Raw genomic sequence first — 16,296 nt, 5'->3', positions numbered from 1 at the left:
GTCATAGAAAATTAATTTTTCATTTTTATATAGAACACATGCATCACTCATTTTTTGCGGAAGACGGTTAAAACTTTATAAGTAACGTCAGATTACTCATTCCACATAAGAACTTAATAAAATAGTCTCTATGCATAACAGAATAAAAACGAATGTTGTGTGAATGCTACAGCACACTTCACTCACATAATTATAAAGAGTCTATAATAGTTATTAATAAAAACTGTTATATGTCACAATTGTTTATAACACAACACTTGTATTGTCACAGAATAACACACTTTAAAGCTTCTTTGATAAAGACGGTAATAGCTTAAAAACTGTTCGAATTTTGTCAGATGAAGACTGTGATAGCATGGTGGGTGGCCAGTGGTCACGTGAGCGAGTCACGTAGCTGGCGCACGGCCGCGTACACTTTGACAGCTGGACCGAGACGCAGGCGCAGGCAGGCGACCAGCTCTTCACATGAAGCCATTAGCAGCTCGGCTCCTGACAGCCTCGCGCTGGCAGCTGCTGATCCAGCCGCATCTCCGGCTATCCGCGACACTAGCGCCGCCACTTCGCTCTGTTTATATAAGAAAAAATTAACCTTTTATATGTAGCAAGAGGTTCTTAAACAGCCTAGACTTGTTGCTGATGATATCCAGTAACTACCCAAGGTTCTTGAGGTGTATAGATCTATACATTTTAGTACTCCAGCAAACAAAGAATCTTTTGTCACCTTTACTACAAATGTTTGGCGTAGGGAACTGTAATGCAAAGATTATGGAACACTTGTTGGAAGTGTAGCGAGATAATCATAGATGTCAAAATGCTTTCGCTTATCTATCAATCCATCGGTCTATGCATGCGCAGAATGTAAGGACGCGCGGCGTATGATTTGTAGGCGGTTACCAAAACCGCTTCTCACGCCGAAAAATATTATGAAATATAAAAAATGTCGAACGGCGTCAAGTGACATATGTGTTGTTGTTTGTGAATTTTTATCAAATCTTTAGTGCTGTGATGGAATATGGAATTAAATGCTATCTCATATCAATTTTGAATCAATATTTACAAATGTGTGGTTAAAGTTATATGTAATAATTATTTCATACATATAACAAACAATTTATTACGGCGTTGATGTATCTGAAGTTGTAGGCGGATGACCTTTAAAATAAACTGTGTCTATCTTTCATCCAAGCGTTTTAATTTTTGTGCTCCAGCTCGTTAGATGTTGTCTCTAACATTGCCTACTTAACGTGTTAAACTCCATCACAACTGGTGACCCCGACGTGATTTGAACACGCAACCTTCTGATCAACCTTATGAAGTATTAAGTAAAATAGATTGTACAACTGACCCTCAACAACTGATCACTGCCTATCTTTAAAATCTCTGCTTCGAAAGGTGTTACTAAGTTGTGGAGACAAAGCAGGAAGAAATTCCCCAAAAAGAATTTTTTGTGATATGTTCTCTTTGAAGCATTTTAAAGCATGTACCTGCGTCCAGGCGACAGGGTCGGGAGGCAAGGCGAGTTCGGCTACGTGTGCGGTAAGGAGGGCGCGCGGGGCATGTGTATGGGACCACGCCCCCCCGCGCACTGCCAGTGAGCTCTCCGTCCCCGCGCTTCGCCTCCACCGTTTGCCGCCAGCGCTCGACAGTGACTCATCATCAGAGCACTGCAAACATAAAGTAATAATTATTTTCTAGAATAATCGTACATTTCAATGGTCAAAAATCTTATGGTTTTAAAATTCTGCATCAATCGACGGAAAACGTTGCAGGCCATTTTGAACCAATCTTTTTTGGTAATCTCTGGGAAGTGTATGCCCAGCTGTGCATGTACTGCGGCTTAATTGATGATAGGTTTCCAATATGGACGTCACCACTTTCTTGCATGCTCTGGAATCTTTTAGAATATGTAGCATGCACACCAACAATCTATATCCAAAGTTTTTTTACAATAAAATTTTGTATTTTTACTAAATATTCATGGCCCTATCGATATAGATCATAGCACAATTGTGAAGAGTGAGTGAAAGGGGGTAATAAGATTTTAATACAAGTAATATTGGTTGGTACTATCTACCACAATACAACGAGAAAGCGAGGGAAAGAATTAATTATTTTACATTTAATATACAAGTGGCAGTACTCGATAAAAGGCTGGGAAGCTGTTCTAGTCTATGCGGTGCTATTGATAAAGATAAGATAAAAGATAAAACACGTTTATTCAACTTTGGAATTTTTAACCAAACTATTTTTGACTATTTTGTTATCTATTTATTTTTTTCAATTTCATCTTATTATTGACTCTACTCTGCTTTGCAAAGTGTTATTGTTGTGGATAAGAATCAGGAAGAAGCTCCACAATTGAATGATTAAGGTATCAGTTAAAAGTTGAAATGTTTAACAAAAAAAGATATGCAATCAATACATACATGAGCATTTTTTGCAATTTCAACTTGTTTGTGTTTCGGCGGCCGTCCCCGGGGCAACCTGGAACAAATTTTATATATTAATGTGTTAATTTGTATTATATAAATAGGTTGAAATATACCAGATCAAACTTAGTGTAAGCGTAAGCTAGCTTTGTTGTTTTATACCTCATGCCGATGGATAGATTTTTCAACGAATCAAGAAACCATTCTCACATCCTTGGATTCTTCATGGATGACCAGACACCAAGAGTTGTCATTGATTTATGCTGATTATGATTTTTACATTCCCATTCATTAAAGGGAGTGAATTAAAAAAAAAAAACAAAAACATAATTTCTGAGCATCATAATTTGTCGATAGCAACCTTGAGCGAGTGTTGCCATCTAAAAAGTAAATTTTCGCATTTTTTCATTGATCAACAAAACATTTGACGCTTCTAAAAGCACTAAGCGGTTTGATAATAACAATATACCGTTCTCATTGTTTCTTACTATAACTTAGGGAGTCTTCAAGACAAGACTGAATAGGTTTCTTCTAGATATGCATGTAGTATCGTAGACCTTAACAGTCACTTAACATCAGAAGAGATAGAGACCAAATTCTTTACTTATAAACGATAAAGAACAACTTACTTCTCTTTGGGCGCGTCGCTGTTGGATGTACTGCTGTGTATTTGGGATTTCTGTGATTTGTTCTGAGCCCTGCAAGGTAAATAGATCAGTGTAAGTAACAAACATAATTATTTCGTAACATTAGTTGCTGTGATATATATATTTATACTCTGTATATTTGAATGTAACTTCAAACGGTGCTGATAGATGGCGTTAGTAGCCTAGCGCTAGTTTATATGGGTAGTCTTACAAAAAGCACCTTAGAGTATCGACGAGTAGAAGTTTTTTTCTGTTTTTGTGGACCTCTAGTTCTCCCTACCATGTAGAGTAGAGATGTTACATTTTGGAAGAATTTTTTTATTCGCATATTCCGTACTTCACGCTATCTTTTATGCCTTCTTTTTGACTTTAAATATTCTATCCGTCCTCATTCGCAAATATTTCATACATCGCCTTTCATCCCTCGTCTATATTCCCTGATCAACTTTTGTCATATTAGGCGAAAAAAAGCCAGTTTTTTATTTCGTACTTTATAGTAAATGGTTCGTAATTCCACATTGTCCCAGTTTGTAGGGAAAGTTATACCGGTTTTTCGATTGGAACCTGTACGTAGTAATTGTGGGAAGAAAAGATTAATATGATATGTGTGGGAGGGGGAGGGTATACCTGGCGAGGCGGTCCGGCGGCTGCACGGGCGCCGCGCGGTAGGGGCACGCGGAGGCGGCGGCATGCTGCTTGTGAGCGCCGCCACGCACCGATCCCAGCCCGCGGCAGCCTCCTACGCCGCACGGCCCGCTCACTCGCAGCTCCTCCACCGCTGTGAGTATATTTCGATAATCAATATATTATCTATGAAATAATAATTTGTAGTATAAAATGTAGTGTGTGTAAAATTCTAAAACAGCTTTTAGACATTAGTTTGGCGGTGGCGGTTGTGTGATTCGCATTGTTTGCCGCATACGAATTTATCAGCGGGCTGGCCGGCGGTGCATTTTATTTGCACGACTACCACTGCATGTGCGAAAGTAGCTAAATATTGGTCCTTTTCTTGCTCGGGATGGACTTCCGCGAGGTAACGCCTGATTCCATTAAATATTTTGACATATGTCATTTATCACAGTATTTTTTAAGCTGAACTAATACTGCTGTATATACCATGTTATATATATACAACAGTATACACGTACATACGTCTATACGTGTATACATTAAAGCCATTAAATTATAAATTTACTTTTAAATATACGAAACATAATGATCCTATTTTAGGTGTTTTTGGTAGGATGTTACTGCGTAGTTTCCAGCATTATTTCACCATAAAGATGGCCATTGCTGGACCTTTATCCCCTCCATAGATTTCTAATAGAACCTATTTAAACGGGCTTTATCTATACAAGATCATCAGTCCATCTTGTGGGTGGATATTCAACGAGTCCACATAATGATATGATATGATATCAGTGGTAGCGAGGAACACAAAGCCATATTGTACAGATCTTTGGAGGACGCTGATGCCTTCCAATGGCAGTTTATCGACATGATGGTGATGAATTGTGGAACTGCTCATGATGGATACTGACTGAGGGGCGGCTCGAGCGGGTGTCCGGTCTTGAGGCACCAGCCGACGGGGTGCATGTCCGGCGAGTCGTCGTCCAACCAGCAGGCCAGCTCGTCGGGCCAGCCGTCGAAGGTCACGCGCACCTGGTGCCCCTTCACCTCGCTGATTGTCGCCACGCGGATCAGGAAAGGCACCTGCACCAAACGTATTATTTTAAATTACTTAAGACAAAAAATATACAGGTTTTTCCAAAGTTGCATTATTTATATGGGAAAATTTAAATTACAATAATTCTTTAATCAACATAGAATGAAATATATCTCTTATTGACGTCACGTATAAGGTAATTCTTGTTCCCCCTGCTATGTGTGAGGCATGGCTGTTTCACTTAAGGTTTTTTAATTTGTATTTACATACTTTCTTCCTTTACATCTTTTATGACCTCCTCATGTTTTTTCACATGTTGTATCTTTCCTCATCTCTTTCGTCATCTTTCTTCCTTGATCACAACAATTTTACATTACATATCTCAATCTATGGTCCATTTTTATACAATAAATACTTTTTTATAGTTTTATGCCTGAAAGAATAATAATTATATGTATATAAATCTTTTGATATCGTGAGCCAGAAAATTATTCTCAATATGAGTGTTTAAGAGAAGGTACTCGGAATTTTTTTTTTCTAAAGTGGATCCCCATACTAATAGAAGTTCAATATCCTTTTCTCTAATGATATTTGATGAATCATTGTGGGTATGCAAAAATATTTGGTGGACAATAATATTTGTGTCATAGAATGGAATGTTTATTGATCGATAATAAACAATAACTTCTTATAAGAAATTTTCTAAGTGAATTCTCTCTCCTAATTCATGTACTATTGTCTGAGTGATTGTGGTCGTGCTTCGGTTGGTTTGGTGCATCTATTGTTTCTGAAGATGTTAATGATGTTAGCTCTAAGGCTTTTACAGGTTCATCGGTACTGAGTTCACGGAGCGGAAGGGTCCGTGAACTAGATTTAAAACTAGAAACTAAAAGCTGGAGGCGTCTACCAGTTGCACGGGGACGCTCGCACGTTGTTAAGGCTCTTCGCGGTAGAGCTTTGACGGGGTGTGTTGCTGGAGTGTGCTTGCGGGATAAGACGGCAGCGTGGACCGTCATTGGTAATATTTTTTTTATGGTTCCCGCTGTTGGGCACCTCTCGTTCCCCTATCTCATGTGGGACAGGGAATTTTTATTTCTAGTAATTTATTCATATTTTTTATTATTATCATTCTTCTCTTTCATGTATCATATTATCTGTCGTACTGTTTCTTTCATTCTAAAATTTTCCCAGTCTTTCTTTTTCATTTGGGTCATTGGTAATTAAAGCTTTTTGCTGACATTATATATTTTATGCTTATAACTAATCATCCTGTATAATTTTACTGAGCGGATATTTCATTGGGAGTTAATTGTGTTTGTCAACTTACCCTGGGATCCACCACCTCGAGCTTCATGGCGGGCTTGAAGCCCTGGGGCGCGCGTGGGCGGAAAGCGCGCGGCGGGGCTGCCGAAGCCCCCGTCTCCGCCAGGTACGCGTCCCACGAGAACGACTCCGCTTCCTTGTAGTCTGCGACACATTCAAATGCTTTTAATACAACATGATTATTAACCTTTTAAGTGCCATGAGGACCGCCGGCTACCTCACGATACCCAACAATAGGTGCCGTGAGGGCCGCCGGCTACCTCACAATTTTTCATCTGTACATCTAAGGAATATTATTTTTTTCCGACCCTCCGGTAATTATTAGCTTCATTAGGCATCTAGCAACTGGATCACGGGATGGTATACGATTTGCAGAATGTTTTAGAAGCGGTTACCATGGGTGCCAATGAGACCACGGGCGGCCTCACTTTTTATATAAAATTTACATTAGAATATGTATACAGAAACCTTTCTTTGTATTGAATTCACAATATAATAATATTTCAAAGCTGGCTTTGAAAACCTATCGTGTTTTCTGTGTCACAAAAACGTGATCCGCCGGCGACCTCATGGCACACCGAGTACTCTGTTGCCTTTGAGTGCCATGAAGGTCGCCGGCGGTCTCAGTACATAATGATATACATAATGTGTTATATTCATTCATAGAATGTAAAGATCCCAAATTTTCACATAAGGACAGTCTACACTTGATATTTCTATTTGGCACCTGGGGCCAAAACAGCTTAGCAGTTAGAAGGTTAACAAGTTCAGGGGCTAAAGAGCGAGGCGGTCATCGTTCAAACAACAGACACCCTTGGGCTGATACAAGTGTCCGTGCGGTGGTAGCGATATCATCACACGAACTCGTGCATGTATAGCACGGACAAGACTCAAGATGCGAACTCAAGGTTCATCGTTGTGAATACAGCAACCGCCGCAAAGACACTGGCGCAAAACATGAGGATGCCAATATGGAGTAGGGTAGTAAATTGTAAATAAATAGAATTATACAGCTTAATTGAAATAAATGTAAAACAAAAGTATGTAAATAACAGAAATAAAATAAATAAAATACTATTTTATAAAGTAATGGAAGGTCACAGAGCGAAAGAGAATGAAAGAAGAAATGTGGAATGAACACCTAATGAAAGAACATAGGATGCATAAACGACGAGAGCGAAAATAAAAAAAAGATTGTGAAAAATTAAATAAATGAAAACCAAAGTCCCTGTCCCCTACCTGATAGGAGGTATATTTAAAAAAAAACATGGAATAGGGGTGTGCAAGTGGTCGCACGAGACGTAATGTTAAAAACTGCACACTGTTAGGGCGTTAAAATAAACAAGACACCAACGTTTTACGAAACTAAGATTCAAGTTTGGAAATGTACAAGCAAAAACATGACCAAAAAAATATCGCAAATATAAATTATATAGTAATACCCCGCTTTACGCGACCCCGTTATACGCGGTTTCACTATAACGCGAATTGCAAATTTCGCGCTCAAATGCCTCGAATTACGCGAAAGAGTGCGTATAAATATAATGTAGTCATCAACTTCTCTATGGTCTCTTGCCCATCTGTCAAACATTTAAAAACAGTTTTGGGTGTTATGAACGTATTTTACAAGAACGTAAACAAAACGTTACCCAAAAGACAATAGATGTATTATTCCGTAAATAATAAGAGTATGTATTGCATAAGTGTTCCTAGAATTAAAGTGATTGATTAAAATGATTTGTATTTTTTTTGTAATAATTTTTGACTATGTTTAATCATAGACCTCGTTATACGCGAATTTCAGTTAACGCGATTTTTTTTTGGAACGTATCCCTCGCGTAAAGCGGGGTATTACTGTATTTGTTTTACAATTACGACAAAGGCACGAACGATAATATCTGTAGAATATAGATTCTAATTTTAAAAAATAAGTTGTAAGATACCTCAGAGTAACTATATCATACAGATGTCTAGGATCTCACAAAACAGTCGGAAAAAACTTCTATCTAACGGCATTACAAATGTAAATTGTTTTAGAAAAACTAATCAATGAAAACATTCTCTAGTCATGTCGTGATCAAAGAAAATCACCATATAAAGTCTACTGTTGGACATAGGCTTGTTTTTAGTATACACTTTATCTGAGTTTTTGGCCCTCTACCTCCTATCCTTGAAGTTTAAAATTCCGTGAAACATTATTGAACTACCATTTACAAACTTCAAAACGCATGTTAAAAATAAATTTACAAAAAGAATCCTATTGGCATTGATGTCGCTTATTTTAATTATATTAGGTAAACAGGACAGTAATGTCGTTTCTAGCGACATATTACAGAAAAACCGATTCGTTACCGCTCCGGCATTGATATGTATACTAGACGGCAAAAGGTTGTTGATAACGAAGGTGAATATATTGTTGATTAGAAATAAAAACTTGTTAATAATGTAGTCGTGTGAATTTAACTTAAGAGAGCGACATTACTTTCCGGTCCCCCTAATAAATTGAAATATCGTTGTAAGGTTTTATCGATAAATTAGCAAGTTAATATCGACCGCTTTGAGTGAATTTACAAATTTGAGAGACGCCTTTCGACTATGTGCGTAGAATTGTTGGGTTACGTTGACAAAATAATTTACTATCATTGGAAGCTTCTAGAAATAGAATTTTGAATATAAATAAATTATGTTATAACAAAATTGACCACGCACGTTGGACATAGGGTGTTGCCCAGAAACTTTTAAAGTATCCGTATAAAAGCGGTCTGCATGGAGTACCTTCTGAAGAATCTAACAAGTTTGTCCACCATGTGGTCAAAAATCCAAGTGCATACAACTGTAAAATTATATTAAAGTGAAACTAACAATGTAAATTAAATATAAATTAAATGAAGATTAATCAACGTATGGAACGTATCGCTGACCGCAAAACTTAACAGCGGCTTCAATTCGACTTTTATTTTCTTTAGTTTAAGGCGTAAGGTTTCTTCGGAGAAAAAGGGTGAAGAAATAAGTGAATTAAAACCACTTAACTTACAAACAACATAACAATAAAAACATATCATTCAAACGAGTGTCTGTTTGTAATATTAAAATAAAATAAGTTTATTTTACTTAATCTTAAATAATTCACACTATGTGTGTTAATTATATAAGATTGCCACTGCTCAGACAAGTTTCCAGAGGATGGGCGAGATGTCCTCTGCGTATCATAATACTACACTTGCGTGGCACTTATGTTACAATACCCGTCGATAAATATTGCCGATCGACTTTTGAAAAGAGACAATCGGCTAATTTCGGCTTCGTAGAGCACTATCTCTGTCCCACACTACCTATGTGACGTTTTGTCAATTGCTGTATCTCGTGCGACAAAGATAACGCTATACGAAGCCGAAATTAGCCGATCGTCTCTTTCCAAAAGTCGATGTACAATATTTCTCGACGGGTACTGTATATCTTTGTTTGGGGGAGGCCTATGCCGTGCAGAAGGCTTCTATGGGCTAAGACGACAACGTGCTTTTATATTTGATTAAATGTGAATCTTTATAATTACTACTATATAACAATATACCAAGCGAGATCAGTTCAAACTGATGGTAATTGTGTTTCTGAATTATCATTTCTACAGTTGTTTAACATAAGCAGCTGGACATATAAGCCTTCACCGTTTATTTACAACAATAGTTGGAAGCCGCTTCTATATTTAAGTACACCTACAGTACATATAAGTTGAAAGTACATTTAAAGATACAAAGTAAATAATGGTTATATTATGTGTTCCTTTATAGGCGAAGCATTTGACCTCTGTCTCGCCTGATGTTAAGCGACGACGAGGTCTATGCCACATGCTTGTCTAGAAGAAACCTATTCAATCTTGTCTTGAAAACTTCTAAGTTATAATTGTCTGGGAACAATGACTCCGGTAGGCTTTAAACAGCACTTAGTGAAGTTGGTAAGGAATTTCAACCGTGTACGGATATGATATCCGTACATCTTGTTGTCTGATGGAAGAATGATTGAATTATTTGGGTGTAATTTCAACGCACACTCTAAAATGCAATCTGTAGAATATTAATAAACTGACAACTTTTCGCCGATATGGTAAAAATAAAAATCAGTTATGGGACGAAAGAGTAATAATAACTATATAATACACAGTGTGAATTATATAAGATTGTATCTCAGGAGTCAAACTTGCGACCGGCGATCACAAGTCTCAAGTTCACACCGCTATCGCTGCTCTAATATGTATTTAATTACAACTAAAGCCAACTTCAAGTTGTGAGGACATTTTATTGGTAATTGAGTCTCTTTAAGTTTACTGTCTCTTGAACTTTGAACTGAGCTCCGATGAAGCTGTAAAAGCCTTCGGACTAACAGCACCTACATCAACAGAGAATAAATAATACAAGTCTTGTCTATTTTTTTATATTGGCCCCCGTTTTTAAAGTCTCTCGTATAGGGTAACACTCTTTCTTGGGTACAAAGAGATTATTTTTACAAAATATTTTTTTTTTCATCATTTTATTTACGTATCATCTTTTTTTTAATAACATCATTCATCACCTCCATTTCGTCGCTTTTCTACTAGAATACTACAAGCTTACATTTTATTCTCTTTCGCTTTATTTTTATTTCTTTGTTAGCTTATTTTTTGTTATTCACAATTCATATGTTAGTGATATTGATATATCCTCGTGCTCTCTCGTATCTTTTAAAAAACAATTTGGTTCGAAATTATTGAGTACATACAATGCAATTTAAACCATAATATAAATATATAAACCATAGTCTTTGATCCCTGTTTAGTAATGTTTTTATTCTTATTTGTTTTTTCATTGTGTGACTATAAATCATTATATGTTCTCAGTGAGATAGTTATAAGATAACAACTGTAACTAATTTTATATTTCTAAGCTTCTCAGTTTGTACTTTCTTATTGCCTTTTGTTACTGTCTATCTCTAATAAAGTAAATAAATATTTTTACATTTACATTCCTATATAATTTAATTTTTTCTCTCCTATTCGTACCCTATCGTGTAGGCTTTTAAAATAGGATCTTAGAAAATGTTACAAACCTATTTCTAGATTTAAAATATTACTTTATAGACAATATACGTTCGTCTTCAGATTTATTCCTGATTATTTTTTTCAAAAGTCTATATGGGTCTATTAAACTTTTCATGTATGAGGCTGTAGCAACTACATTACGTCATCAAAAGCGGCGCATTCAAAAGGGGAATCCCACAGGAATATAATTCTTCACTAAATCGATTTAAAGAGAGCGCTGTACATTACTTATTACCTTGACTGGCTTGACTTATTGTCATAGTTTTAAATCGGTATATATATTGGTATATAAATTTCCAACAGGACAGACCTTATTCTTTTCGCATCAAAAAGGGGAATTCTAAAGAAATAAATTTGTTCGTTTACTTCGGTTATTTATTTATATAAACACGTCGTCGTTAGAACTTATAGACGCATCACTCAGGGCATAGGCTTCATATAAAGATATTTATTGTATGTGTGAAGTTTTTGCTGTTAGCATTAAGGCTTTCACAGATCGGAAATGAGTTCACGAAACGAAAAGGTCTGTTAACTATACTAAACTAAAGCATTCTGGTTTCCCTGCATCAGACACTCAGATGGATGATGAGGAAGTAGAGGCAAGGCTTTCATTCAGTGTTGTATAAATATGATCCAAGCTTGATGAATATACACACTTGTGCTTCCGACTTCGTGTTGTTATTATCATCAAGCCCTAGAAAGAATCTCATCAATCGTATAAAAGATGAGAAAAGAAACTGTAAAATAAATAAAGAACTGAATAAATTATTGCCCTAACAAAACTCTGTTCCTAACAAAATAGGGGTTGGAATGAAAGGTCCCCAATATCGAAAGCCAAAAAAAGGAGGTATAAAAATCGTTTACCTTTAATAGCCTAGAGTTTCAATTTTGATACCAATCTTTTAAACCGAATGTTCACATTACTATTAGTTTTATTTTTATAGGTTGGCTGTACGTATTTTACTGTTGTATAATATTCTTGCTAACGAAATTTAAAAAAAATCTATTTTTCTCTTCATCTAGACCCTCAAGCAAACACAGTAATATTAATAAAAATCACTTTACGAATCAGGCTACTAAGGGTTAAGATGACATCGAAATTTGATCGACACAGACATTTCATATCGTAATTAACATGTAATTCATTCTATTACAAAACTATATACTACATAAATTAGCAATTAAAACTATCGATATATTTAATTTTTTATATATAATCCTTTCGGCAAGTATATTGATATAAAAAGTACCATATGGTTATCTGTGGCAGCTAAAAATATTCGCAACCATTAAAACATCTTTAAAAACATTACAAGGTAAAGGTTTAATACAATATCATATATATATATGTGTTATGAGAAAGGTTATATGTTTTTGGCTAAAAAAAATTCAACCTACGCAAAGGTCAATGACCCTGTCGGGGCGACAATTGTCTAAAAATAGATGATTAGAACCTGAAGGCTTTAAATCTTTCAGAGGTTAAATATAGACAGATTATATTGAAAATGGAAGCGATACTAAATAAATGAAAAATAATATTTTGCTTTTTAAATCAGGACCTTATATACTTTTTTTTTCTGTGACACACACACACACACATATATATATATATATATATATACTTATACACATAGACATATATACATATATATTAACAGTTGACGAATCAATTACTTAAATGAGTTTAGAACATTCACTCTCACGTCAACAACAATACAAATTAGTATCTTACTTTCTTAATAACAAAGACGTAAATACGTCTTACAAATTAAAAATAACAATAAAACTGATTTTATCAACTCTGAACGAAACACCACCGCCAAATTATTCGAACATTAACACAGAAAACATAAATATCTACATGGTTACGAAAAAATGAACTTTTTACAGCCCGTTCCTCAGCGAAACACAATAGGTTCGACAATTATAATTGAATTAATTACCACAAATTAAAAACAATCATTTACGTAACGATAATATTCAATGGAACACGAAATGTGTACATGGATTTTGTTTATGGACACCGGCGCTGGTGCGACGTGCGCACGTCTCGGCGGCGCGGCACCAACTGATACCGAATTGCGGTAAACAATGTATCGAGCGATTAAAAACTATTTAAATTATCCTCCTTCGAATAATCGGAACGTCACTGGCCGGTTGGAATGTTGGCTGTGTTTTTTTTTTCACAACGGTGGCAATAACAAGATGGGACCGTATACAATTACGTACTTATATATTGTCATTGTGACGATATTTTAGTAAAGCCAATGTGTTGAATTGGGCGTCTATCGACATTTCGAATCTTTCTCCTAAGAAAACATGACGATTTTCTTTCTGTCAATTTTTTTACTTATATAAATGCAAAACTATTTTCAAATCTAAAATACAAAACATACCGACATTTTATTTAACTTCAACAGTTATTCTTATTAACATTTATGTAACAGGTGGCGCAAAAGTAATGTCATAACCTGAACGCGCCTTAATTTTTACAAATGGCGCTAAATGTCACTGCTCTTTGACATTTATGACGTAGATACCTATATACTTCAACGCTTGTTGACAACTAATTTTTTTTAATAAACCACTTTCACATAAAATTAATTATATTTTTGTAGCTTTTGTAAAAAAACTGATAAAAAAAATTGGATCATCTATATTTTACTAATGAAAAGAGAGGTTGTGCGGGTAGATATTATGAACTTATTAAAACTATAGTTGTTTTGAAGTGATTTTAGCGGTATTTTCAAATAAACGAGTATAAATGTAGTAAATTTTTAACCCTTAACTTGGCAGATTTTTTTAACATTACATTAATATTCATACCACTTGACTTTTAAGACCCAAGGATGCCAACAGAAAAAACTGATAAAGCGTTCGAAAATTAATAAATTACCTACAGATGATCACATACAGATGATTACTTTGCGTTTAAAATTGATGCCACAATATTTTTTTTTATTTCATGTATCTCTACAGATACATTATCAAGAAAAGGGGTAAAAAAATATGGATACTGGCGTACGACCTGAGGATGGCAATATGAAGTAAGATGAGGAAGTGGTCGCACGAAAAGTAATGTTAAAAACTTGACATTGTTAGGACGTCGTGAAAATCAAACAAGATATGATTTAAGTTAGGAAATAGTTAGAGACTTAGTAAGCACTGTCACATGTAGAAACACGAGCAAATAAAAAGTTGGAATATTAACCCTTTGCACTCGAGAGCTTCGGAGCGGAGGCATTTAATAATTGTCTTCAAACTTGAGGGCTCTGCTACGGGGATAATCAGAATTTTTATAATAACATACAACGATGACTTTTCTTTCAATGCGTATATCATGAACTTACATGTGAATATGATCTTTTCACTAAAATGGCTTTGAGTTGCTGATAATAAGACAAAAAAAACTTCCAGTGCAAATGGTATGCAATTGTAATAAATACTTTTAAAAAACTTTTAAGTTAAACGGTTTCTTGATCCCCATATTGTGGTGGTTGTGGAAAAATATGTACCTAGTCCGCCATATTGGAACGACGTCCATCTTGAATTTTAAATTTTGACATAATCATCGTGTTTTACTAGTGCAGCCCTTTCATTTGATACCCATATCGAGGGGGTTAAGCAAAAATATGTAATCCGCCATTTTGTATCGGCGGCCATCTTAGATTTATAATGTTATTGATTTTATTATATTGTATTGTCATCTAAATTAAATGTGTGTACCAAATATCAGATCAATCTGACAACGGGAAGGTGCTTAAATTTCAATTTCTAATTTTGACTCAAATAATCAAATTCCGTACGGGTCGAACTAATTTAAACCGTTTAAAAATGAAGGCACGGACGCTAATGTCTGTGGAATCTAGAAAGTGTTCACCGTCCAACCCACTTAAAACACGGTGTTAGTTCATCACTAAACGAGACAACACCAAGGATCGTAGGATCAAAATCCAAAAACCTTCATAATTTTCACGTATATACGACCTCGTCCGCGAGTTGCGAACAATTTACATACAAAATCATAATTTAAATGTAATTACGTAAGGTTAATTGTAATTTTATTCGCTATATTTTTATCGCTTTAATCATTACTGCTAGTGTACCATTTATATGGACCCCGTTTTTAAAATGTTTTATTTAGTTCGACCCGTACGGAATTTATTTGGATCAAAATACATGCAGTATAGAAATCATCCATGTATAATGGCTCCAATTCACTTTCGTTATAACCAAGTAACATTTGAGGAAAAGATAAAAACACATTGGGACTCATATTTCTTTGGTTTTATGCCACATTTTGTTTACTTTTTAGCCTTGTTTTTGGAGTATCTCGTACTTCCATATCGTATGTACAGGGATCATTTCTACAATAATATTTTTATTAGGTAATCTTCTATTTTTATTGTCATCTTAACGTTCAACATTCGTTCAACTTTCTTCACTTCACATTATATTGTAGTCAGACATATTGATAATATATTTCGTAAACATGTAGATCGATTTTCGTTCCGAATGCACCCGAAAAGGAAAATCGAGGGCGTCGCCACATTGATAACGAAGACATTCCTGTTCGTACGCAAACATACAAATTTAGTGCGTGTAGAGTGACCACAATATGAGACGGATTTATAGGAAATCTAATCAAATGATACACAGTACCCGGCGATAAATATTGCACATCGACCTTTGGAAAGAGACAATCGACTAATTTCGGCTTCGTAGAGCACTATCTCTGTCCCACACTACCTATGTGACGTTTTGTCAGTGTTTGTATCGTGCGACAGAGATAACGCTGTACAAAGCCGAAACTAGCCGATTGTCTCTTTCCCAAAGTCGATGTGCAATATCTATCCCCGGGTACTATATAGCGAGAAATTTAAGAATATTTGATTTAAATAATTATTGTTGCAAATATTTATAAAATCTTACATTTATTATTGACAATTAAAATTAGATGTAGCTATAAAGGATATATATAGGTCACTTGTCAACAAAAACCTTTTACACATATTTCCAATCGCCCTGTATAATATATATATCTGATCTATCTGAAATATGTTACATTAATTTATTTTGTCTATTGGAATGCGAAAGGCCAATAATTTCTGGCAGTAAGACGTAATTACGGACAGATAGTTTAATTTTGTTAACTTTGAG

At 35.4% G+C, this 16,296-nt stretch overlaps 1 protein-coding gene across 1 annotated transcript in view; it reads right to left on the bottom strand.

The window, feature by feature from the left end:
- l(3)mbt (lethal (3) malignant brain tumor) overlaps positions 1-16,296 on the bottom strand; it is a 33,394-nt gene continuing 17,098 nt past the window's right edge. Inside the window, exons 6-12 of the mRNA XM_068773353.1 lie at positions 6,070-6,209; positions 4,618-4,789; positions 3,704-3,854; positions 3,059-3,127; positions 2,427-2,484; positions 1,485-1,664; positions 1-565 (exon numbers count right to left, since the gene is read on the bottom strand). Of these exons, the coding sequence (XP_068629454.1) occupies positions 374-565; positions 1,485-1,664; positions 2,427-2,484; positions 3,059-3,127; positions 3,704-3,854; positions 4,618-4,789; positions 6,070-6,209 (962 nt within the window). The 3' untranslated portion in view covers positions 1-373. The remainder of the gene's footprint in view (positions 566-1,484; positions 1,665-2,426; positions 2,485-3,058; positions 3,128-3,703; positions 3,855-4,617; positions 4,790-6,069; positions 6,210-16,296) is intronic.

Source organism: Battus philenor, unplaced genomic scaffold (genome assembly GCF_028537555.1).
Source record: "Battus philenor isolate CCGP_79_NKW_IND1 unplaced genomic scaffold, ilBatPhil1.0.hap1 SCAF_6, whole genome shotgun sequence".
In the NCBI taxonomy this organism is placed as follows: Eukaryota; Metazoa; Arthropoda; class Insecta; order Lepidoptera; family Papilionidae; genus Battus; species Battus philenor.
This window is presented reverse-complemented; position numbering and strand designations above follow the sequence as displayed.